We start from the raw sequence: 26,955 nt of genomic DNA, 5'->3' as shown, positions 1-26,955 counted from the left end.
TTTTCAGTCTACCCACCTGAACTTCTCAACCAGAAAGTTCCTGAGGCAGTAAATTTTAGCCAGATACAGTTAGTCTTTTTTCAGAAATTTTCAGTAAAAACAATCCTCAAATGTGGATTTTTGAGGAAAGTTGTGACAAAATGAATACCGTACCTTTGTGGTATCACATTACACAGTTACCATATTTAATCTTGAAAACCAGACATACCGTGCTCTGTACAATGCTTACACGCATGCAAAGAAGGAAAACAAAACTGCATTAATAGAAAACACTGGAGCATGTTTATGGACCTCAGCTGCGCTGCCCTGAAAACAGTTGTTTTCACAAAAGGCCAGATCAAATCTTAGCTGCTCTTCCTCAGAACTGTCCTTTAAGAGAAGCAATTTCTCTGTCCCTAGAACAACACAGCTTGCACTGAAGAGATGAGTTAGTCTCTGCATTTTATTAGCTCCCTTGATGTCCAAACTGCTCTTCCATACATACCAAATATAGTAAACAGTAAATGCTCAGCCTATTTCTAAGCCTCGAGGCAAGAACAAAAACTTGCAAATCCTCTCAATTCATTTTGCACCCCCATGCCTTCCATTAGACTTGCTAACAGTATCTTTCACAAAGATTCCTTTGTTTCTACTGGAAACCTTTTAAAGATTTCTTTGACATTTCTCCTTCTCCCGGTATCCTGTCACAGGGCATTAGACCTTCATCCTGCACTTACCCAAATCCTTCCTTTTCCCAAGACACACTGAAACTTCCATCCCACCCTCCTACGAAGGAAGAGTGGGCTCTCTCCATAATTAAAAAAAACAAATGCCCAAAGCTGCTAAATGCTGAGCGCTTCCCACAAGTGACCCCCTGCATATCATGGAGACTTGACAGTATTCTGAATCTTGCAGGAATTACTTGATTTAGCCTTTACTCAGAATATGTGGTTCCTGTCTTCTCTTTTCATCATCTCTTCCTATCCATTTACAAATGAAGCAGTAGCCCACGCTGTAAGTTAGAAATACCCCTCATAGATACTAGAACGCAAAATCCAGCTTCTTTCAGAAGACGTTGGCCTTTCTATTTGCAAACAGTCAGTGTAATTCCCAAATCATCCAAATTATGGACTCTTCTTGCCTGGCCTATCATTGCTTCTTGGTTACGTACAATGAAGATGCTCTCTATATAGGTTTTTGTTTAAGAGGAGCGTCTTCTGTGCTATTCTTCTGATGTACTCAGGACACCAAAATAAGGACAGAAATAATCAGGAAGCAATTCTTAATCTCCATAGCCCTCAACTGCATGAAGACACGCTGTCTTTGCTACAACCTGTACAGAGTGCCCCACAGAGCATCCTACAATTACTCATCTGGAAGAACAAGAGTTTGGTCCTTATTGGTTTCAGTCTGTCACCCTATCTCCAATTTCTCTAGAAACTAAGCAACTGAAACCTTTCCCCTGCTCAGAGTTTTCCCTTGCTCATGATAAATACATTTTATGCAAAAGGTTGACTCTTACCCTCAAAACAAATGTGAGGATCTTACTGGAATGTAAAAATCTTAACTCCTTTGGACTTTACATTTCTATTTTCATATGAGTTTAACAGATAACAACTAATCTCATAAAGAAAAAAAGAATTAAGCTTTTATATGGAACTCATAAGAGTTTACTTTATAGCCCCTTAATTTAAGTAAACAAACAAATAAACAAAGTGCTTCCTTCTGCTGTTTTCCCGACAATCCAAATATTTAGAACTCTTTATAGGATGCTAATTGTGGAAATTCATGCTTTTAAATTATTCTTTTTGGGTGCCACGAACAACAAAAACAGATTCTCTCTTGTGGTCAGACCACCAAAGCGGAGCAAAGTGCAGTAACTCTGAGAGTTTCTGCCCCATGTTCTGCTCTGCTTGTCCTTTTGAAAGGGGTCTCAATGAAGAGCCTTGTTGAGACCTCCGCTGGTGCCACTGTTTATAGAGGGGGTCATTAGGAACAGTTTAGTCAGAACAAAAGGGGTTTTGTTTCTATTGTCCCGCTTGCAGTTTGACAATGTCTTAACTGAAAAATTATCTTAATAGTCTAACAGTATATAGTTGCCTATGGGGCTCAGACAACTGCAGAAAAGGCTTTGGATGAATGCTGAAAAGATGCACTTCACAAAGCAAACTCAGTGCCCGCTAAGCACTGTTTAGGAAGCAAAAATTTTCCGACTGAAAACTTAGAAGTCCCCGTCTCAGGAAGATAAACTCTTACAGAGTTGCACTTGAAACTAAAGTCTCTTCCACCAGAAGAGCAGCAGCAATACCAGCCAGTCCATATACACGGAGAGAGCCCAGGTGAGCTCCTCGGCTGCTGTAAGCAAGCCTACCTCCATCTACTCCCATGTTATACCAGTTGACACCAACAAAGGAAACAGTCCCCTCATATTATTTTAAAATCCTCCAGAATAAACTTCAGATTAATGATTTTCGGCTGCTAAAGCTCTGGTAGATTGCTTCACGCAGCCACTTGTAATGTGGCAAACCTCCTCCCTCGCTCAGACCAGGAGCTGGAATGTTCCTCAAACCATGGAGAAGTGGGGCCAAACCGTGCTGCTCAGCGCAACTTCGGAAGGGATTTTTGTGGCTAGGTCTTCAGAGAATCAAATGAATCTTCAACTTCCATCTTGTTTCAGAGCAGCTCAGAAACGCTGCTATAAATCATTACAGATATAAAGGAGGTTATTTTCTAGGCAGAACCAGAGGCAGAAAATGCACATTGTATGCCTGCAGCCCCACGCAGCTCGAAATTGGCAGCTCAGAACTTCCACTCCGAGCAGCTTTAGTATGTATTCAAAATAAACAGTTAAAATAATTGTTCCTATGGAAATGAAATATAAATATAAGTAGAAGCTGAGGCCATATTAAGATAATGTTGGACCACATTCTGTTTCCTGCTTATTTAAATGCACAAGATAAGCCTCAACAGGAGAGAAGCTGTGTGGTGCAGCTGTTGTATATAATCCTGCTTCCTACAGACCTGTAAAAACCCCCGGTCTCTGAAGATCTCTCCGCTCTAGCAACAGAAGTTTTATGATTCAGGGGCATGGTACATATGGTTTAGCATACACACCCCAATTTTCCATGCAACCTCCCCTGTTAGGATTACTAATACTTGTGGCATGAGTAGTTTGTACAGCAGCTGTGCAAGGGTTATGCAAGCATTTATGTACACATTGGAATAAAGGCACAAAATAATGGTTCTTTTGAGGTACTACTCTGCACCTGCCTAGAGAGAAAAAGTAAAGCCATCCATGTTTGTCTCATCGCATTTTAAAGGTCAGAATAAGTTATTGTTGTTCCCTTTGAAAACAATTAATAGGTTTTATACTCTTTTTGTACATAGCTGAGCATAAAACCACCAAATATCTACCATTAGGGAATACAAACAGCAGAAAACTAAAAATTACTCTTAGAAGACACAGATAGATGTTAACAAGAAGAATGCTGAATGTCTGATGATGGACTGCAGAAGCAAAGATCACCATTTATTACAAGAAAAGATGATAACTAAGCACACACTTTCAGAGGCACATTTCCAAGGGGCGGCAATGGCTTAAGGCTGCTCCTAACAGTGACATATCGGCGTGTTCTCAGCAGGATATTTCCACAAACATTAGCCTAAGATTTCAGATGTTCAGATTACAGTGTTACCAATGAAGGAAATGTCTGGGTTTATGCCCAAAGCATTAACCAAACAAAGCGTGCACGGAATAATTTAATAGCACAAAATTAAATTCAGTTTTCTTTGGGCTGCTTCAGCAATATATGGACCTAAAACTGGTCCTACATTAATCGATATTCATCTTTCTGTAGCACAGACACATGTATTACACAAAGACATGTATTACACAAAGTTTAAAGACATCACTGAAGTACTCTGGTGTCGTATCAATATACAAATATATATATATGTACATAATATAACGCAGGTGTATATCCAAGCTGTATATAGGTGTATAAAATATACAATACTAGCAATGAATTCATGTAATTGAAACATTTGTAATGTTCTCTGGAGTAAATAACACCAAGTTTTACAGAGTTAAATCCTTTGAAGTGCTGAACTGTGAGGGTCTGAACTTCATCCTCCTTACTCGGCTGATGAACATTAGATTCAGCACTACAGTCCCATTTCATAAATCCAAAAAACATTTTCTAACGTCATTATCACTAGCATCTCCAGAAGTAAAAATACCCTTTCATGCCTCAAAACACAGATCTCACTTCCAGCTCTCCTTTGATTGGTAGCAACAAGAATCAATACTTAATTTTTACAACACAATCAGTATGATCCAACCCTGCACAGTACAACCCAAATCTGTTCAAATTCCTGGATTAGAGCTAATATAATGGCTTACCCATAATGCGATTACTTACACGTTGGTCAATATGTTCTCAGTAATAATGCTGAAGAGATGAATAGAAACTTTTGATAAGAATGATCCACTACAGCGCAATTAAATATGCAAGCTAATTATGCATTCTTATACAAAAAATAATGCTATTATTTTTGTTATATAAGCGTTTTGCATACACAGGGCCCAGAGGAACTGTTCAAAATTCCCCAAACACATGCTATTTTAGTGGGAATATTTGGAAGAAGAAAAAAGTTTGCTATAATTTAGGGCTTGCACTTCGTTCAAGGCAAATGAGAGAAGATGCAAAACAGAATGGAAAAGAAACATGGTTAAAGTTAAAAAGAGGACATCAAAGTAGGAAGGCAAGGAGCTTCAAACTGATTCAGCAGAAAAGAGGAAAAATGCTTTGTGTCTGATTTTTCAAAAGGCACGAAATGAGTTTGTGAGCAGAACCCACATTTCTACTGCCCCTTTGGTAAAACTGAATGCAGATGGCCAAATCCTGCGACTAGCGTGTGCCTAGGAGGGGTACGCAGTGATGACAGCAGCATAGACAAATTCATCAAGCACAAACCTGCACATTTTCATCCATTTAATGTTTTAAAATCAGGCCCTTTATCTGCTAAACACATGCCTTCAACTACGCTGACTTCGAGGCAAACAAAAGCAATGGCAGTAGTTGGTACAAAAATCAGACAACAGTGAACGCACAAAGCTCAAAGAGATCAAAAAGCTACTCAATGGGTAACGTGGTTTGCGCAGAACCTTGGAAACATTGGGAGTTTGTTTTTACAGAAATTATCTGAAGCAGCAAGTGCCAACAAACAGGGATTACTTCATCATAAGCATTTAGTTTTCCTTCTCAAGGAGAGGAGAACAGACAAGAGAAACAAAGAGTAAGAGGAAAAACTGGTTTCTTAATTGATCCAGGAAGGAGGAGGAAAAAGACAATGACATGAGGGTGCCAATATTTCAGCAACCTGTGTGGAACTGATCCTGCAGGAAACAGGATGGGGTTTATGCAGCAGGCAAGAAAGGAGGGAAAAGAAAGATGGTCATGAGAAAGGCAATCCAGTTTGTACCTTCTCTGTTTGAAATTCAAGCTCAGATCTGAGGACTGAACCATTGCACTTTGAGCTGCATCATCCTTTATTGTACACAGCAGAATAAATGCTGCTCTTTGTTGTGTCCCAAAGCAAGCTAAAGGCAAGAGCTGAGAACCTCAGATTAAAAAAAATGAATTCTTTAACAGACTCCTTTTCTCATCAAAAATTCCTAGAGTGTTTTTGTTAGGCTGTTTGAAGAATACATGCAAGCAAGCTACTATGCATTTATTTAATACTGTACCTAGTGCTACAAGATCATAGAAAATACTGCTACAAAGATCTGTAACTATTCCTATAAAAGCGTAGGATACTGTTGCAGCATTGCCCCCTCTTTAAAGAACGTATCCTGCATTAAATCAGACCATACCTAAACTTGGCCAAGCCCAAACCACCTAAAAAGACAAAACAAGGAAATTGATTCAAACATCTTTTTTTTTTTTTCCGAGAAGTCTGTCAAATCAAGAAGTTTCAAGGTTTACTTTTCTCCCTCAGCTGTTTTTTCAATGACACGTAGAGTTTCAATAGTTACCTGAGGTGTCAGGATCCAAACCTCCCCAACTATATTTTGCTTTTCTTTCTCTCAAAGACTGATATAATTCCAAAGCACAACACCAACCTGCACTTTAGTCAGTTTTTAAATGTGAGCTACAAGCAATTCTGGTGCAAGCAATCCAGGCAGCAGGGACACCTGCTCCTCACTCCACTGTTCCATCCTTAAAGATCTTTTAATCTCATTGTCTGTGAGGAAGGCAAGTCTCCTTGCACTGAAAACTGAGGAAAAGCAAACTACCTACAAGGAACAAAAAAGAAAGTGAAGTCAAGTTATCTGCAGCTGAAAGGGAGAGGGAGGGATCCTGAATCATCTCCCTGCCCTTCCACCACCGGTTTAAGCCAACCTAAAGCAGCCCAGCCCAGACACCCTCTCCTTGCCCCCAGCTGTGCATTCCTGTGGCCTCCCTACTTCCAATATGTAGTCAGTCAGAACGAGGAGCTGATCCAGCAGAAAATTAATTCAGCAAAACCAAAATACATAAATGGTTAAGAAAAGATCACTTCTAAAAACAGAATCAGCTTCCTGATAGCAGAGACATTAGAGAGGGGTGGGGTTGAGGGTCCAGGCTGGGGTGGAATGAGAAAAAAACATCTTTCTCAGGAGGAGCCTGGCTTTAGATCAGCTTAACTTGATCTAGAAACCACACCCTAGGCAAGAGAGAAATTTAGGCAAATAGCTGCCTAGTTAAAAGCAGGTTAGTGCTGCTCCTCGGGAAGTACAAAAGATGCTGGAGAGTTTGATCTTAACAAAATGCTTAGGTATCTGTGTTTTCATTAGTGGGGAGCAATGGGAAGGCAGCTACAGGAGTGACCCCCATTAGCATCAGAGAGTTTAGCAAGTGCTCTCATGTTACTTGAGGAAATCCTCTCAGATCTTGAGCCATTCCTAAACATGTGTTAGGACTGAACTAGGAGTTTAATGCTGGTTCCACCACTATTTCAATAGCTCTGTGAGTCATTTCAATGCCATGCCTCTGTTTCCCTGTTATTAAGAAGAGCACATGCCTACATACAAACACACTAAATCGCTCAAAGTGTTTTCCATGCAACTTTTTTGATTAGTTACCTGCCATTCACATAAGGATGTTAAACATAAAGAACTTAATGAAATGCCAGATATTAATTTCCAGTACAGATGCAGGATCTACTGCTGGATACTACTGGATATTGCTCATCTGAAAACATCAGAATCACGCTGACCTCCTTTATTCCCTGCCCCTCTTCTTCCATCTTTGCCTAAGAAATCAATCTTAATGTCAGAATAAACTTAGTGTATACATATACGGTTTCTGAAATTACCCTGGGCTCGATTCAGTGACCTAGATAAACCCTTCCATCCTGCCTTTCCCTTGCTTTCTAAGTAAGATTTCCGAAGTAGTAGTCTACATTTATTATCTGAGATGATGATGATTATTATTATCATTTACCGTGGCAGCAGACATCTACCTGGACTAATTAGGGCTCTAGATGTTACATCCCATTGAATTAAAAAAGGAAAAAAAGTCACTGCTTTAGGAAGTTGACAAGCCATCTCAAGACACTATTCCAAAAAGGTGTGTACTGGAGAGCAGAAGGAGGAGGTGTGAAGGATGATGTATTGGCATAAACCACCTGTGTGCACAGGTTGATGGTTCCGATCCAAGTAAAAGTTGCTGGGTTTATGACTTAGATGATTACTCCCCCCTTGGATTTGGAACTAGCTGATCTTTAAAGTCTCTTCCAATCCAAACCGCTCTATGATTCGATGATCTGGTGGGTCTCTTCCAACCTGGTGATTCTATGATTCTATGATCTAGTGGGACGTGTCTCAGCCCATGGCAGGGGGGGTGGAAGTGGATGATCTTTAAGGTCCCTTCCAACCCTAACCACTCTATCATTCTATGATTTCTGATGCTTCTCCGCTCACTCTCCCCGCTGCCGGCTGGAAGCGACCCGGGGCTCTGTGCGTGCAGACCCAGATGCCTACGTGCGCGAATATACAATCACCCCATTTTAAATAATTTAGCGCTGTCGGTTTTGTCCCGGACAATCTCTCCCCGTCCGTACTTTAACGAGGAGGGTGGAAGGGAAGGAACAAGCCTGTTTGTGCAGACAGACGATCTATAAACTCGCGGGGAGCCTGGGCCCCTTCCTTGTGCCCAAACCGCCCTCCCTCCCGGGGTGTCTTCTCCTTAATTACGTTCGCCTTAATTGAAGCGCTCGGGACCGGCTCGCCCTCTCCCCCGACATCCCGCACAGCAACCTGAGCAGCCCTTCTCCTCCTCTAGGCAGTCCCAGGGAGTTTTTTTTTCTTCCTCCGGGTTTGGAGGCGAGAGCGCTTGGGTTTCCCCTCGCCGCCCCTCCCACCGGAGCCTCCGTCCCTCCCTCCCTCCGTCCGTCCGTCCGTCCGTCCCTCCCCGCCGCTCTCACTCGCTCCGTGCCGCGGCGCGGGGTCGGGCGGCATCCCCGGCATGAGCGGGCAGCGGCGCCCGGGCGGCGGGGACGACGAGCGCTGAGCGCGGAGGGGCGAGCCCCGCGCCCCCCTCTCCCCGGGCCGCCCCCGAGCCGCGATGCGGGCGGCGGGGAGCGGGCCCCCCGCCTCCTGGCTGCTGGTGCTGGGCGCCGCCGCCCCCGCGCTCTGGCTGCGCTGCGTCCTCGCCGACTTCACGGTGGACAACGAGGTGCACTCCAGCTTCATCCACCGGCGGCTGCGCGGCCCCGAGCGCCGGGAGATGCAGCGGGAGATCCTCTCCATCCTCGGCCTGCCGCACCGCCCGCGCCCGCACCTCCACGGCAAGCACAACTCGGCCCCCATGTTCATGCTGGACCTCTACAACGCCATGGCCGGCGAGGAGGGGGCGGCGGGGGCGGCCGCCGAGGACGGCGAGGGCTTCTCCTACCCCTACAAGCCCCTCTTCAGCACCCAGGGGCCGCCCCTCGCCAGCCTGCAGGACAGCAACTTCCTCACCGAGGCTGACATGGTCATGAGCTTCGTCAACTTGGGTGAGTGAGACGGGACGAGCGGGGGGCACAGCCGGGCTGGGGGGAGGCTGGGGAGCATCCCCGGGCGCCGACGGGAGGGCTGGGGAGCATCCCCGGGCGCCGACGGGAGGGCTGGGGAGCATCCCCGGGCGCCGACGGGAGGCTGGAGCGCATCCCCGGGCACCGACGGGAGGCTCTGGAGCATCCCCGGGCACCGAAGGGAGGGCTGGAACGCGTCCCCGGGCCCCGACGGGAGGGCTGGCGGCGCAGGTGGCCGCGGTAGGAGCTGTCTCGGTGGTGGGACGGGTGGGTGGCAGCGCGCTCGGGATGAGGAAGGGCAGGTAGCGACCCTTGGGAAGGTGCTTTGCAGGGAGATAATTAAACAGAGCGGAGAGGGCTCGGACTTCCCTCCCGTCCCAGCGCTCGGACGGCCACAAGCCGCGCTCCGCGCCCACACGCTGAAGTCCTTTGTCGTCTCGCTCCCTTTGATTTCGTTATTTGCCGCTCCTCAGCAATTGGATTCGCAGGTAGGAGTTAAAGAGGGCGATTAGCGAGTCTGTTCCGCATCCCGAGCCGCCGAGGAGGACGAGAAGCCCCGGCAGGAGCAGGGATAGGGGCAGGGGCAGGGATAGGATCCCTAGGGGCTGGGATAGGGATAGGGGCAGGAGCAGGATCAGGGGCACGGCTCCCGGTGCCGGGCTGAGGGATGCGGAGCTCTTAGCATCTTCGCGCTGCCTGCAGCGTCTGAGCTGCTCACACATGTTCCCCTAATGGCTCGAGAGGGATTCCACAGTAAATCCTTATTTACTCCTGCAGCTTTTTCTGTTGACCCCGGTTTATGCGGCTCGCTCGCCTCTTTTCACCAGCACATGTGGATGGGTTTATGCAAATGATACAAAAGTTGGCATGCTCTGCATGCGGCTCCCTAGGCCTCTAATTGGATGCCACGGCCCAATCTGATTTCTATTTGCTCGCTGTAGATTGCACACCCGTGGGGACTGACTTGGCCGGATTTGAGTAAGACGTTGTCGGGATGAGCATTCTATTTTAAATATATAATTATAGATCCAGGTTCGCTCTGTCCATTTTTAGACCTCATCGTGTGCCGCTCCGAAACCACCACACGCACAGATTGGGTGCCTGCGACTTCTGAATAGTATTTCCTAAACAACATCAACTCAAACTTGGTCCCAAACAAAGGGATGTGCAGAGCATGAGAGGAGCCCACCTCTGGCACCTAACTCCCTAGGGTCTACAGACAGCCCCATCGCCAATAAATCCATTAACACCTTTATGGATGTCACCGTTCTGGACACTTCCACTGTCTGGAACTTCAGAGGCAACAAAGATTAAGTCACCACCTAAATCACCGCCTCTCTAATCCCAGCACTTTAACTAACTGAAAAAGATCAGTAGCTGTAAAGGCTCTGTGACACACGTTAATAATTATTAGACACGGTAGCCATCCTGGCGCAATTCTTGCATGACAGGGAGACAGGGGACGCCGTGGGAGATCTCTAGTTTGCATGAGCTGCACCTCCTTATTAACTACCATAAGCTTCACGGTGGGAAGCTCTGAATTACATCTGGCCTGGGGGCTGCACTCTTGGAGAGCGCTGGTGCTTTCCATTTGGAATTACTGTGTTTGCCTAATCGCTGCTAGATACTTAAGCTGATCAGCAATGATACATCTAAAATCAAATATTTGAGCAGCCGTAATTACCAATGGTGGTCAAATATTTGCCTTTAGAGATAAGAGTGATCTTGCTAACATTGTTCTCTGTGGTTCTTGGGTCCTACACTATGTACAACCAGAGCGTAGAGAGAGTCCCGAACAGAAGACAAAGGATGTTGAAATAACGATAGTGAAATTCACACTTCTGTTTCCATTTCGATAGAGAGGAGAGAACCTTTATGAAACGTGTCAGTACCTTATAGAAGGGAGTTTAGCGCTGGGGAAGCAGCTCTGCTTCTCTGGTTTAGTTATTTACCGCAGTCAGTGGAACTGCAGCGCTCCCAGCCTGAGTTTCCTATGGAAGGAAAAGTCACCTTTGCAGCCCATGGAAGTTTTACATGAAAGGAACTAATATTCAGGTCCCCAGTTATTTTGAATACAAAGGAGTAGAATTGATCCATAAACTTTAAAATAAAAATATATTTTGGATATGTCTGTTTCTGTGTGAAAATGTTTTCTAGAGCAGGTTCTACCTGTATAAACTCCACGTATTCGATAATTGACATCCCGATGCAATTTGATGACTATAGCGGAAATATTCGTTCATTTTGACCTGCTGGCTTTTGCAGTCAGTTTAGAAATCCAAAAGTGTTCTTTATTCAAAATAGTTAATTATAATTTTATTTAATTGCTGTCAGCATGGTTACTGAGTAGCAAGAAAGCAAGCAAAATCCAATAGTTCCAAGAAGGACAGGTGGAATTATTACCAGTGAGGCACATTTCAGAGGTCTATCTGTACTGTTTTGTTCCCTAGTTAACAGCACATGCCAGGACAAGTTTAAAAAGGACATAGATCTATAATAGCTTTCTTCATCACTGTGCACACCTTTCATCCCATTATATTCATTGGCCTTTCATCTTTATAGGACAAAGACAGGCTTGTTTATGGATGTTTTAATGAATTAGACCAGCCCCTCACTCCCGTATATAGTCAAATACACCACCTGCTTTGATAGGTAGAGTTTTCTATGACATTCAGGGAAAATTAGAAGATCTATTGTAGAACTGATATTTTTATTGGAGACTTTCTACAATGATCCCTTTTAAAGCAGAGCTGAATTGCTAAATGCATCCTGTAGTAAACTGTGTCCTAGTTTTGTAAGAGATACTCAGTGAGCATTGCATTTCACAGGTAGGTTTTTATTACTACAGTGGAGCCGTCACAATGAGGAAGTGTCACAGCATAATAAACTTTCATCTTAGAATGGAGGAAGTAAAAGTGAGTACAGAAATAATACTTTTAATTTTCAATAAATAAAACATTATTCTGGGCTAAGCTACAAAGCGACTTTTTTTTTTTATTCATATTCTTCACCTATCTAGTTGTACAACTTCAGAGGAAAAAGTACTAAAAAAAAAGAATAAAGATTTACATCACAGGGTTTACTAGGCTATGTAGTAAAAGAACACTCCCCCACACGTTGATTTCTATGGAGATCTGTGCATATTCATTCCAAAGAATTTATACTGTGTATTGGTAGGGAGGAACGAGAATACAGGTGCTCCCTGTCAGGGTTATGTTGCAGGGAGCTTTGTAATAAGCATGTAATTTTACTGTAAAACCTTGACAATTAGTTAGATTTAGATTTATAACCAGTTAATTCAAAGGCTACATTTTGTCTTAGCTTACACCTGTGCTAAGATTTAGGATGGGGAATGGATCTGTGTCAAGAATGAAGTTACATGTAATTAAAAGATAATTTAGCCACAGTGGTCTGACTAAGTTAGTTAATTACTGGCTAATTTTATAAAATTTATTACTCCAATTTCAGTATTTGGAATTTCACTTCAGATCCTGTCTGAGTACATTTTACAAAATGATCCATTTTAGAAACTGAAAAAAAATGCAAAGCATTTTTTGCACAAGTTTAATTTCAAATTTATAAACAGCAGCTAAGGAGTAAACATCCTCTAGATTACTTAGACCCTCTTCTAAAAATAATTGAGATGTCATGTGGGTAATCTTGCCTGGGTAAACAGACTTGCTTAGAATGTTTTTTAAAAGAGTCGGCACAAGTGATAACGCAATTTGTTAATTTGTCTCGCGGTTGATTATAAAATGAACAACATTATTTAATCCTGGCAAAAAATAAGGGGGGGGGATTAGTCATTCTTGGAAGGAGCACATGAAAGTGGCTTTTGTTAATGTAAATCAAGAAGCTGAAGAGCCCCCAAGTTTCCTTTTATTTCGTACCATCTGGCTATCCTTTTTGTTGACAAGTGTTTGGCATCGAGAGCCATCTCTTTGCCCTTTAATAACAGGCTTTAACACTGTAGGGTATTAGAAAAAGATTCTATAACAGTTAAAAAATTTCCTTTAGGGAATACTTTATAAAGTGAGCACGGGCTGCAGGCATTTGCAGCTGTAACCTGGCTTGTGTTAAAATTTGGAAGGGGCTGCCTTGCATTCCAGCTCACTACAGGCCTTCATTGGTGTACAGCCAAAGGTTAATATAGATGTCACACAGTTTTTCTTTGGAGAGCCTCAGATATAAGAGTACGCGTACAGCTGTGTTTTTAGTAACCCTTTCATAATCACTCCTTTTAAACTTCATTTTCCTGCTTATATAAATCAAAGATTTTCAAGGATATTTGACCTGGATTTGAACTTATTTGATCTTCACATATTTCCCACTTGAAACAAAGCAGATTAAACGTTAGCCCTGGATGCCTGGTCATGATCACATGCTTTGTCCATACATTAGGCCAAGCCTTCAGCTTTTTTTTTTTTCCCCCTTCTCCCCCACCTAGCACTGGTATAAGCTCTCAAGTGTGAACAGGTACATCCTGGGATTGTTTTGGACAGTATGGATACATGCAACGCTTGGTGGTCTAAGCTTAGCTGTGGTAGAAAGCTTGCAGCGAACTAAAGGGATGAAGCATGCTGAGCTGCAGCAAGTAACCAGGAGGTATTCTAGAGATCAATTAAGTAATTTTCTAATTCTCAGGTGCACAAAGGCAGAACAGAACAGGAACTATTTACCTCTGCTGTAGGGGTGCGGTGATAGCAGAGAAGGGAGCAGCTGAGGACAGGTGGCCTCACGCAAGGAAAGAAGGACACAGAAACTGTCCCCATCAGATCATGCACCTCTGTGACAGTTTTATCCCAGAGACGGGGTCTCTCCTCCGTTCCCACACAGGCTTTCCTGGGGAGGCAAAGCTTCCTCCGGGAACCGGAGTTTAAAAGCCAAAACACAACAGCTTGTAAAGTGCTTTGAAGGAGACAAGGCTTGATGGCCAGATCTTGTGATGCTGGTAACAGGAGTTGGGCACAAGTGAAGCGTACAGGACCTGCTCCCACCCAAGCTTGGCTTTGCCATCGGTTGTGTGTGTGTGTGTGCGTGCAAACCCCCGTTGCTCCTTTTGCAAAGGGGGCTTAATGGTTTCTGGGCAGGCAGCATGAAACCAGCCTTTATGTTTGCATCTGTAAATAACCTTGAAACACGTTTTCGGGTAGGGGGCAGGGATGTGTGAGAGAAGGTTACACAAGGGGTTGGAAACATTAATTAAAAAAAAGATTATAACTATTAAAGCCTACTGAGGGCTGTTGACAGGCTCCTTTTAAATAGGACACTGCAATGTTTTAGTTTAATACATTCTGGCAGTGTCACCGGGGTTAAGGCTAATACTGGGATGTGTGGATCCTGTCATGTTATTGTCAGGAGGAATGCAGGGATTAGGTTTAAAAGTGGCGGTGGGTGAGTGGTGCAGCTGTGTACACTTATTATAAAAGATTTAAGTCCCACTGGTAAAATCAATATATTAAATTGCAAGAGCCTCTGTTTTTAATTAGTTTAAATCAAATATATTGTTAGTGCCATTATGGATTCTAACCTTGGACCAAGTGAGGAAATGCTAATATTTATATGGAAACTGTTAATTTGTGGTTAAAATGATAACACAATTAGTTTTACACATCTTAATTGCTCTAACTTGATGAATACCAGTGAGAAGTTGCAATGACGAATGAAGTCATCTGAGCAAGAACACAAGTAAGCAAATTCTGATAGCAGGCCAGTTAGAGACACTACCTGTTGATACACAGCATTAAGAGATCGCAGTATTTTAAGCCCTTTACCCCCTCTCTGGGGCCTGCATCAAAATACTCTGATGAATTAACTATAGATATATATTTTATATACATCTAAAAATAAAATATGCCATAGTACGTATGTTTCTTCTCTGAAGGGAAGGAACTTTAAAGAAATGAGTGAGCTGTTTAAATTACTTTCAGCATGAAGATTTTCATTCTACAACTGTTTGAAGTAAGTGGCACTGCTCACAAGGACTAATCACGTGGATAAAGTTCTGCACAGGCATCTTTTTGGAAAATGGAAACCCAAGAGAAAATTCTTGGCTAGGTCATCATTGGTGTAAATTGACAAATTTCTACTGAAGATGGCCCCATGGTCGCATTTATACAACTCTGTGTCCAAAGTAATTCCCATAAACTCCTTCTTGATTTACACCAGCACAAGTGAGAACGGAATGGGGCCAAAGAAATGCCCCCGTGTTGAAATAACGAGCGTGCAGTAGTTTCTGCTACAGCTTCAAACCATTTTCTCTCCTAAGCTTGAAATTGTTTTTGAGGGAGTTTTCCTTTGCTGCAACTAATCAAAAGATGAACTAACTCCTGTTAGTCACTGCTTATCATTATCAGCCCAATCCACGTTGTTGAACTACAGCTGAATTCCCATCTTTGCAACAAAAAGAATTTAACAAATAATGGTTGACGAAAACGTGAAACTGATATTTCTTAATACAAGACATATTTCATACGGAGAAATTTCAGTGCTGAAAGATTCCTGGTATCAAAATATCTGAATCATAGTACAAATAAACTGTGTTGTAAAGGCTGCAGGGCCAAATTCCGTGCCGGAGTAACTCCACTGAAGTCACTGGAGTTGTGCCAGGAGATAAACTGCCATGTAGATTTTTTTGATGTGCACGTGAAAACCAGAAGTGTTTCAGCTTTGTCGGTAAATAGTTTTGCTGTGAAAAAGAGTGCAAAATTTGAACCTATTCTAATTCAAATATCTTTTTGGAAAATCCTTGTGTTGTTGATGAAAACTAGAAAGTTTGCTGAGACCCCCCTCTGTTAAGGTATAAATTCTACAATTCCATTATTTATACATATATTTACCTGACTGACGGCAGGTAATATAAGAGCTATCTAGGGTGCAAGCTCCTTTGCAAGCCCCACAATACTGTGCCTTGCGCATGCACATTCTTTTAAACATTTGTGTCATCTGCATCTTGAAGTCAGTGAAAATCCTTTGGTGATCCACATTGAGTGGATTGAATTAATGGCAACTTTGAGACTACAAGTTTTAGTGTAATTGCTTTATTGTTTTGGAACCAAGATGCTTACAATCCAGTTCCTGTGCAAACATGTTTAACGTGTGTTAATGTGTTTCAAAACCAGACCCTCTCCACAAAATTCTGCTTTTCATTAATTGACATCAGTAGCCTGGTACAGTATTTCAAAGCACTGGCCAAATATAAACTGTGTTTCTAATTTCCTTACTTTCCTGTGTTTGGAATGCCAATGTTAATTTGTTCCCATGGAAGAGTGAGAGCTGCCAACCACAGTTTTACACAAATGGCTTTACAGTGCAGGGCTGCAAACATTAAATGATACTTAGGAATTTTCATAACATTTTGTATTTTTGTGTCTGTGTGAGAAATACAGAGAAGTCTGTGGGATATTGAGCAGCGTGATCACTGATGATCAAGGCAAATGTTTGAAGAAATTTATCCTTTGAGTAGCTCTTATTTAATGTTTCTTCTCATTTAAGTTTTTTTAATAACCTATGAGGTATTACATAGCATATTCCTTCTGAATGGAAAAACGTATTTTGCAGTGAATTTTGTTGCTAACTATACGAGCTGTCCTACGATTCCTCCCACCACCTCCCACAGGTTTAGTTATTTATTAATAGATGGGCAGAAAAACTTTTGCTTACGTTGCTATTCTGATCATTATGGGCTAGATTATAAGAATGTGATATTACTCAGCGTGAGAAAATGTAAAAGTAAAAAAAGCTGCCACAACTAAGGAACAGGGTGATTAACTGATTGTGATTAAAATTACCAACAGATAATTTTTCTTTAAAAGAATAGAAGTAGCTAGATAAAATCATCTGCTTTATTAAAGGAATTAAAGCATAAATCATAGTTTCTTTAGTGCTCTGTACTCTCTTTGTACATGAAACAAATGTGAATTTCCCTTTAAATAAATTTGTTTTAAACTGATGAAGGTGAAAACAAGGTCTGTTTATGTATTTCTCCTTTTATTCCTGGAGGATATTCAAAATACAAATTGTTCATGTTTCAGTAGATTCCTTTTAATGAGTGCTATGGTTTATCTCTCCATTTTCCCCTTTTATTGGAGCAGGTGCAATGCCTGCCATCTGTGCCAGCCCTGCTATACCAACAAACAAAGTGGTGTTTTGGTTCACTGGATTTAAAAGTCTCCTGAGAGTAAAGAAATGAAAGAGAAAGAATTTAGAAAGTGCCTAGTGAAGGAAAGGCACTTGGAGTAATGTGCTTTGTCACTCAAGTCTTCCAGTAAATTACCTTAAACTATTTCTAAACTGTTTGAAAAATATTATCCATAGAGTATTAAGTTTCTCTTGCATCTCGGAGGTCCCACGCTATTTTTCATCCTCTTTATCTTACTGCAGTAGCTTCCAAGTTAGACTCTTTTGTTGTCAGGTTGGATTAAATTTTACAGGAGTAAAAGTTCTTTTTTTCCCTGCCTTAAAGTAGAAGAGTTGTAAATTTTCAGTTTTTCACTGTTTCTGATTCCGCCTCATTTAAAAGATACTGCAAATAGCCATCCAAGTTTAAACAAGATTATGTTGTAATTAGACAGACAAACTCATAATTATTTAAGGGCTAAACCAACAGCAACAACCCTTTCAGGTTCATTTTGACAGTGTTTATCCAGCGTATCTGGAAAGGCTTACAATTAAAGTGCCTGAAGGGTGGGGATGAGATTTTTCAGCATGCAGTCAGTGCTATCGGGTCCACCTGGCCTGGGAAACTATGCAGGCTTTGTAGTAGAGAAAATCCTTTCGCTTAGATCTTCGTGGCAAGCTCTTAAAAGCTACCTTCCTTTAAAAAAAAAAAAGAAAAAAAAGAAGAAGAAGGGGATGGGGGAAAAGGAAGGCACCACTTCCCTTTAAATAATAATTAAAACAAGTGAGTGCCTTTGCAGGCTCTTCATGATGAGGGAGCACCATCACGCTGATAAGGCCAACAGTATCACAGCGTGTCTCGTTTTTTAACGTCTGCTTGTTTTGCACAACTGCCTTTCAAATGAGCAAGAAGTTTCCTCTCCTTAGGCTGCAGCTTCTCGAGGCGCGATGCTGGTCTGGATTACACCTCCACGCAAACCCCCTGATGTCACCAGGCAGCATCCTCAGCCGGAGCAGCCTGGCACTCGGCCACCCCAGCGGTGAAGTCACCACAGCTGCCACCGTCTGAGGAGCTGGCACAGGGTCTGCACTGGCTTTTGGGGGCTGTAAATTGGGTCGAGCCTTGACTCTGTTACTGGAGCCACTGGGCCAAATCTTGCCTTCGGTCACCTCGTTTCTTTGGCACCAGTGCGGCTGCCTTGGTCCTCTCGATTTTACCAGTTCTTCCCACAGCACAGTGGCAGTAAAACTTTTTTTTTAACAGACTAGAAGAACTCTGGGAGAACTCCTAAAATATGCTCATAAAATAATACAGCATCGATAGTGGGGAGTTATAATCCCGATGCAGAGACAAGTTTCTTACTAAGCAAGGATTAGGAGCAGGGCTGGTATTATTCCACTGCTGGTGTACCTGAAATGCCCATTGACTTTAACGAGTCCTTTGGCACCCTGAGGGAAAGCAAGTCCAGGTTTATCAGTTAAATGGAAGATTAAAAATTACTGTAATTTAGAAATCTTGAATTCTGGTGCTTACAATTTAGTAGTGTTCAAATACTGTTGTGTCAATATTTTAACATACATCAGCCAACTATCTGCAATGCTGCAAATTATAAACTTCACCACTAACAGGAATCAGTTCCTAATTGCATCTGTTCTACACGCATGCTCGGTGCCAGCAAGCTGCTCCTCCCCTGGTTCTCAAGATTAAAATTTATTGCTTCTATCACTAAAAATATTCTGAACATTTTAATCTTGCTACTTCTATTTTTTTATTACTGTGCAGTAATTATAATCCCACAGGGACTTTTTAGATGTTAATAAAGAGTACTGCACATCACTTTTCCTGAAGCTTGTGTGGCACTATAAACATCATGCTGAGTTTAAGATGCCCTTTCTGACCATATCCTTAAAGAATGCAGCATTTGTTAAGAGAGAGGAGATTTTTTTTTTCTTTTTAACAAAAAAAATGGAAAGAAAAAGAAAGAAGTAATTTTAGCCTCACAGTCTGCTAGCTACATAAAGCAGTAAGTGGGCAGTTGAGACTGGGAAAAAACAGAACTGCTGGAGATTTGTTGTTTCCTTTTGGAGGAAACAATAAACGTGCCCACTTGTATTTTAACAACGTTACTACTGGGCCCACTAATTACACAAATATACTTGTAATAAGCTGCAGAAGAGAAGAGCTGAAAAAAGAATCGGCCACCACAGCTCTTTCCTTCAACTCAAAAAGAAGCTTTTCAGTAACCACTCTTTTAAATCTTGGCCCAAATCAGAAGATGAAGATATTTCAGCACTATGTGGTGAATCATTTGTCTCCCGAGACAGGTGAAAAGGAGCAGCTAATCGAACATGTGGTGTAAAACTTCTCTCATTGGTGTGAACAGAGCTTTGACCTCTGAATACAACAGTTCCTGCAACTCAGTGGCATGCATTATAATCAAATTACAGGAATATTAGACTCCATATCCCCAGAAATCTCTTGACCGTTATGCTCCATTAAAACCTGACACAGGGAATACAGAAATACATGAAAGAATCTGGAATGATGCAGGAACACGGTCAAGCAAACCCCAAATGTTGTTTTAGAAAACAGTAATTGTCACTTTGCTCCTTAGTCCACGACTGTGAGATGAAAACTGTTTCACTGAAAATATTACGGGATGGGGGAAAAAAAATAATCTAAGTCAGCGTGTTTAATTCACTGAAAGTCTTTCCTCCTCATAGTGGCAGTTATAGTCCAGCAAGAGGGTAGTGAATGGTAGGCAAAAGACCAAGCTAGAGAAGAATGGTCTGTGCTCCTGCTCCTTTAGAGACACTTTCATGAACACACCGTACTCTCATTTCTGTGCTACTTTAGTGGTTGCACACAACAGGACACGAGCTGCGTTCCCTTCATTCATACCAAACCGCTGCGAGGACACAAGTGTGTATTACAACAGCTGATCTCTTCCCCCAGAACTGCAATTGCAAAATTGTGTTTGAAGACACAAAAAACCCAAAACAAAACAGAAAAATGCTGTTGTTAGGGGCTGACTCAGGAGGCCTGTATGGCCCAACCCTAGCGAGAGGCTCAGTGTCAGGAATCCAGCCCTGCGATCTCTGAGCTGCAGTGTGGTATGCAGGGTAGGTGCTGCTGATGTCACCAATGGGCTTATCTTGTACTGGAAAAAAAAAATTCCTCTTGTATAATAGGGATCGTGGGTGGGAATTGAAATGAAAATAAATTTTCTGATGCTGTTATGCCTGGAGCATTGGCCACCAACATTTAAAATGTAAAGGGGATGCATGTACACACATGCATACACTCTCTACATGCATATATATGTATATGCCTTCCTAAGGACATTTCTGAAATAGTAGTTTAAACTTGTCATTACCAGCGGAAATATATATGGATGTCATCAACTTACAGGTATTTAACATTCATAGTTTTCAGGCCCGTATACCAAATTATTAAAAGAATAGGCAGTCCCTTCTCAGTTTCTCAATAAAAATAAACGTCTTGTACAGCAACCTTTCCTAGAAAGCAAAAAGATCTTACGCATAAACTACGATTCCCACCACAGGCAAAAAGACAGCGAGCAGATGTGCAGTGGCTGGCAGTGAGGGTCGTTGCTGGGCAATGACCTCCTCTCAGCTCCCATGTCTCCAGCCCAGGACGCTGTGCTCCATGCCCCACCTGATCTTGGCAGCACAGAGGAAACGTGATGGTCTCAAAGAAAAATGCGAAATAGGTCACAAAGTCCCACTTTTGTGAGAAAGAGCACTCTGGAGTATCTTTTTAAGCAGTAACTGAGGACTCCAATCATTATTTTCTAAAGAGCTTCCTCCCATCCCTCCAAACACTGTATTTCTATCTAATAATCTTGTCTTATAAATTGTGTTAGTACCGCTGGACCTCCCACGTACAGAACACCTGAAAACATGTGATAGATGTAACAGTAAGGGTACAAGAGGAGAGCTCTGCTTCTTGCAGGGCTTTCCCCTCCAGGGCAGATGGACCTTTCCCCTGCATAATTGGTTTCCCCCTAATCTCCCAGTGTTTGTCTGATGGAGAGCGGTGCAGATGTTTGTTATTGCATAGACAAGCTCAAAAGGTCCAGCCCATTTCGGTCTTAGAGCACAGCTTGGAGTGTATACATTCCAAGTTGAAGTTTTGCTGATTACAATCAAAGGCTGAGATCGTTATCTGATGGCCGCGCATCTGATATTGACTAGTTATTTTGTAATATCCCACAAACTACTTTCTCAGTAAAACCATAATCTGGGGTTTCAGCTTAGAAATCCAGCAAGTCATATGGTTTCAAACCTGGAAAACTGGTTCTTAAATTATTTCCTTTTATCGCAGCGAACCACAAAAAAGGCTCGATTCCCCGTTCCTTCGACTCCCACTGTGTTCCTCCCAGAGAGGTTGTGCAGGTGTAGACTGGCACTCTGGAACATTTAGGGGGATGCTGGTATTGTTGCTGCAATACAATACTAAATAAAGCTTAATTAGATTTATGTTATTTATTTGGGCAGCTGTTCTTTATATGGAAGGAAGTCTGATGCAAATGAAATGAATAAGCCTTAAGAAGCCAATGTGCAGTCTCTTCTTCTCTCCTGTCCCTAAGCACAGCCAGTGCAGAAACAGGCACATTCCTTTGACAAAAATTAGGCATTTGAAGATTCCATCAACTGAACTTTCTCTTTCAAGTGTTGCCAGTAGATGCACAATATATACATGTGCTTTTAAGAGACTTTTATTTTGAACTCAAGATGTGAATCTATGGTATTAAGGAAAGCAGAACAATCCTTTATTTAGCTGCACCTGCACCTTAATGCCTAATGAGTTTAGTCTGATGGAATCCAGACCTCAGGAAGGATTATAAATTCTCATTTGATTTCATTTACTTCTAAAATACCTTAAACCAGCTGTACCAGTCGAGAATCCAGTCCTTCTTTCTATATCAGTTTTGCAAATGTTGTTGAATCTTTTGCTGTATTAAGTAACTTTATACTCTCTAATATATCTATGTATATATACACACCCCAATAGTAATTAGAAACAGAAGGCAACTTGAAAAAAAAATCATGTAGTGGAAGGTAATTAGCAACATATAAGCTCAAAGCATCAGTTTGTGGGTACAACTTTGTAAATTTCTTCATGCTCTGAAAACAAGATTTGGAAACAAATGAAGCTGAGTTGGTAGGCAATATCCTCTTGCACTGGTGTGGTGTCAGGCAGAGGAATCTGGCCTTCCATACAGGGGATGAACATCCTCTTCAGGACATTAGTGGTATGTTTAGCCACTTCTGTCTGTTTTGTATAAACATGTCAGAGACACTTGGGCAGTGGCCTTCCTAAGATTACTGACTCAGGCTGTTTATTATTAACAGTAACTAATTTATCAAATAGATTTGAAGCCTTCTTCGTTTGCTCCAGTGTAGTTACTGGAATGCAAGCGCGTAACTTGATGCTGTCAAATCTCTGCGCGATCAAATCATTGCATTGAAGAGTTATTATATTATGATTTGCTTTTGTTTTGCACGCCCTCTGCTCATGCCTTCTTGCAGATGAAGGTGCCTGTGCTGCAGGCTCCCAGCTTCCTTCCCTGGTACAGACACTGGGATATGAACAGACACCCCCAGAGGAGCAGGGAAGCTTGCAGTGCTGCTACCCTCACCCTCCCTGGACGAGTACCCTTCCAAACTACCAGTCACTAGTGGGCTGTCTTCCTTTACCCGATATGGATCTTTTTATTCCAAAATTTACATTTCATCCCAGATAGCCCATTTTTAGGTTTCCTTGTATCAGTCTTTAGTGCTGCCTCTTATCTTACCTGGCTGAATACACATTATTTCTGACCAGATCTGTTCAGCTACTTGTCTCTCCGTCCTTGGGCCCGGGGATTTATTTCCCTTTGCTCTGTACGCAGAGCTGTGTGTATAGGCTGTGCGTACAAGCAGATGGGCAGCAGACTGCTGGTTTTTGCATCAGTGATTTTTTGAAAGGCCTCCAGCCTCGGAGCAGGTTGCAGGAAGCACCTTGGGCCCCATTTGTCTGCTGGTTGGACTGGGGGATTATTTTTCTCAATAAACCGTACAGTCACTAAGTTTTCTCCCTCTTTGTGCTCTGCAGCCTCCTCCCCCTTGAGACATCCATCACCCTGCTTTCTTCTACTCCAGACCAGTACTACTCCTTTCTGTGCTGTGGCTGCCACCTCAGTCTCCACCATCCTGACCCTCATCTGTGATTCTTCCCCCTCCTCCCCAGGCTGCCACTATCTCCTTGACCTTTGGATGCACTGGCAAACTGTGTGACTTGGAGTTCACACCTAATGCGGGTGCAGCTTCCCTGTGAGGTTAGCCTCACCAGATACAGCTCTGATTTCACAGCACGATTAGAGCAGCATTCCTGTCCCCCAAATTACAAAAAGAAAGAAGAGCGTAATGTAGCAGTCATCTATGTTTAGAGGGAAAAGAAAAACTTATTCCTGCATGTCCACACATATTTCTGTGTCCTCTCACAGCTGCATCCAGAGGATTTAGCTGATGCATTAGGCAGCAGCTTGCCTCTGCTCTTAGGCTGCGTTATCCTGTGCTGTGCGTTTTGGTGCAGAGGAAAGAAAGAAGCGGTAGTGATGAGCCTGTTATTTTGCTCACTGCTCACTTTGACTACAGGGATGTCCAGAGGATGCTTTGCAGCAGGCAGAGCCTGCCCCGAACAGCCTGCGGTCCCTGGCTCAGAGCTGCTCTCCAGGTGTATCCCACCTTTCAGATACACGGAGAGAAGCGACAGCCCTAATCACTCAGTGGTACAAGAGATTTCCTTATGCTGGATTTCTGGAAGATGAAGGTAGAATTAGGGGGAGTCTGTCTAAAGGAACAGCTTCATGAACTCCCATTTGTTACTTTCCCTTGACACCCCCCCATTTCTCCATTCCCTCACACACCCCAAATCCCGCAGTGATCCTAAGTGCGTTACAGCAGCTGCAGATTGATTGCAGCACTGTGTGCTGCTGTGTTTCGCATGTTAGGTTGTGAATAAGCTACTCTGAAGAAATACATCTCTTCTCTGCTTATTTGACATTGCTTTCCCCAGATACACATACAGACGCTGCAAACTCAGCATCAGGATTCACACCACAGTCGGTCTGTTTACTATTAGGAGAGTTTTGTGTTCACAGAGCAGTCCCATGTGTAAATTTTTCACAATACCTTTCATCTGGTCTGGCTCTGATTTCAGCAGAGAAACCACAGCATAAATGGGTACCCATCAGGGCACACTCAGAAAAGAAAACAGATTACCTGTGTATAACCTGCCTAGATATTTCATGGATGTTCTTTAAGAAGAAAGAGTTTTACCATCCAGCATTGCCTTAAAGTGCCTGCAAAGAAAACCCAGCAGGGGAATGTCTCTAAACGCAAAAAGCAGCTCTCTGTCTTTTCCCTCCCAATGATTGTGTTTCCCCTTTGCCATCTACCATCCCAAGGAATTTTAACTTAAACATCTCCTGGGTGACACGTGGGGCGAGAGGATGTGGTGACTCAGAGCATCCTCCCCCCGCACCGACTGTTCCTTGGTGGCTCAGCTCCCGGGGAAGCAGGTGGCTCTGTCTCTCTCTCCAAACCCTGCCTGAGGGGGGTACGACACTAACCCTAACACTGGAAGAACATCAGAAAGGGCACAAGCGTTTTGTTAGAGAAGTACTAATTTCTGCCCTGAGCAGCCCTTGCTCGCTGGAGTTCAACTTAGTCAGGAAGAACTTGCTGCTACTTCGGAGATAATTAAACCCATCTTCCCTCAACCCGCTGTTTGTACACGCACAATGATACCATTGTTCAGAGTCATGCAACACATATGCTGACATTAAAGTGTTTAATCTTGTAGTACAGTATTCCATTATTTTTTTGGACATCTGTACGTGATGGAAAGGGTACGTATTAAGGGATTTGTTGACAAAGAAATGGCTAATGCTGATACATGTGTGGACTGAAAGGATCTTTCCAAGTTGTGTTCAGCAGTAGGGAGAGCGCTCCTTCCCAGGCCCAGTGCCTGGCACAGATGTGATATGCTCTGTTGCTATTACCACTTCTCAATTTATAACAAGGAGTCAGTGTTCAGAAGAATTTTGGAAGCTCCCTGCTGGCTTTGTGGCTAGGTGGTCTTGCTGGCAACGCCACCTTCATGCTGAAAGCTGAAAAACTGAAGTTACGGCTGAAGGAAGAATATTAACTCTAGAGGGCTTTTTTTCCTTCCCTTTTTGAAGCAAAAATGCTTGCAGAATCACAGAATCACAGAACAACCAGGTTGGAAGAGACCCACCGGATCACCGAGTCCAACCATTCCTATCAAAATACCCTGGATCACTTTGCAGAGCGAGCACTAAAGAATTTTGACGCCACCCCATTTCTAACCTGTGGGGTTGGGGATCAGGATTTATGGAGGCTAGTTTTTATCTCATCTGAAATTGGCTCTTTAGTCCTGCTTTCCACCTGTGGATGGGGCAGGACTTTGCCTTGCCACAGATGGGAATTTGCCATGTGGGAAATAGCTTATGGCCTTCAGCTCCCTTTACCCAGCTGGGAAATGGGTACGTGAGCACCGAGCATCTGGATGCAGGTTCCGTTCTGCTTAACGCTGCCTGCACTCTGAGCAAACCCCTCTGCAAAGGGCAGACGGGGATGAGACCACTAGGATGGGGCTTCAGCAGATGGGCCCAAACCTCACCTCCCCACCAAATGCCTCGGGTTCCTGTGCCTGTAGCAGAAGGACAGACTGTTTTTTAGAAGTGGCAGGATGGCAGGAGTCCCTGGTGATGAGATGCGTTAACAACTTACAGTAAAAACACAGATTATTTTTCTAGTAAGCTTATCTTGCAGACCAAAATCAAGGGTGCATTTGTTTTTCCTTAAGTTTCTCCAAAGAACTGCAGTAGCTTTGAGATGAGTTGGAGAGCTGCAACTTTGAAATATAAAAAAAGCCTTTCAAGTACTGGTTTTATCACTCTAAAAAAAAAAAAAATTCCAACACGCAACTCAGGACATTACCTCTACTCCATTTACAGGACTCCCAATTTATATTCTTAACTATTTCTTCAAATATTTCTTTACTACTTTAGCTGCTTAATGCCAGCATGTAAATCTTGTAGCTGAGAGGATGAAGCAAATGAAAAGCAATCACAGAAGTTCGCATTCCCAAATTCTTGCCATTATAAATTTACTGCCACTGCCCCTGTAACTCTTGCTGTCAAGCACAATGAGGAGGGAAACTTGTGCCTTAGCAGACCGTGGCTTGGCATGGCATTATGGCAATCTTTATTATACTCCCTCTTTTCCTAAGAAAAACATAAGGACTGACCTTGCACTTCTTGCTCAATTGGGAATCCTGCTGAGCCCAGTAGGCTCTTTCAGCTGCAGAGACCGCTGGATCCTTCCCCTAATTGGTTTCCTCCTTCATGGACCTCACAAACATAAGGAGAAAAGGCCTATATTTCATAAGTGACATGGTTTTATCCACCAATTTAGAGACAAAGAAGTGCAATTTATAGATGGAACATTTAATGCCTGTTAATTAGAATCCCATCAAGAGGTCTCAAATTTGGCATGCTGAAAATTTACAGCACAATTTCACAACTGCTGCAAGCCCAGAGTCAGAGGGGTGGCCCAGCCCTCCCTCCTGCCGGGCTGGGAGGTCCCTGGTCCTCCCGTCACTGCTGCTCTTGGGGCATCACAGTGAGTCAGATGAGGATGAGAACTGTCTGAACACTCGTCTGCGACGGGGAAAGTTATTTGCCAGTTAAATCCATTTCCCAA

At 42.9% G+C, this 26,955-nt stretch overlaps 1 protein-coding gene across 1 annotated transcript in view; it reads left to right on the top strand.

The window, feature by feature from the left end:
- The first annotated feature begins 8,561 nt into the window (after positions 1-8,561).
- The window catches only part of BMP7 (bone morphogenetic protein 7), a 44,064-nt gene continuing 25,670 nt past the window's right edge, over positions 8,562-26,955 (top strand). Inside the window, exon 1 of the mRNA XM_069871635.1 lies at positions 8,562-9,021. Coding sequence (XP_069727736.1) covers positions 8,589-9,021 — 433 coding nt within the window. The 5' untranslated portion in view covers positions 8,562-8,588. The remainder of the gene's footprint in view (positions 9,022-26,955) is intronic.

The sequence above is a fragment of the Phaenicophaeus curvirostris genome, chromosome 18 (assembly GCF_032191515.1).
Source record: "Phaenicophaeus curvirostris isolate KB17595 chromosome 18, BPBGC_Pcur_1.0, whole genome shotgun sequence".
Taxonomy (NCBI): domain Eukaryota; kingdom Metazoa; phylum Chordata; class Aves; order Cuculiformes; family Cuculidae; genus Phaenicophaeus; species Phaenicophaeus curvirostris.
This window is presented reverse-complemented; position numbering and strand designations above follow the sequence as displayed.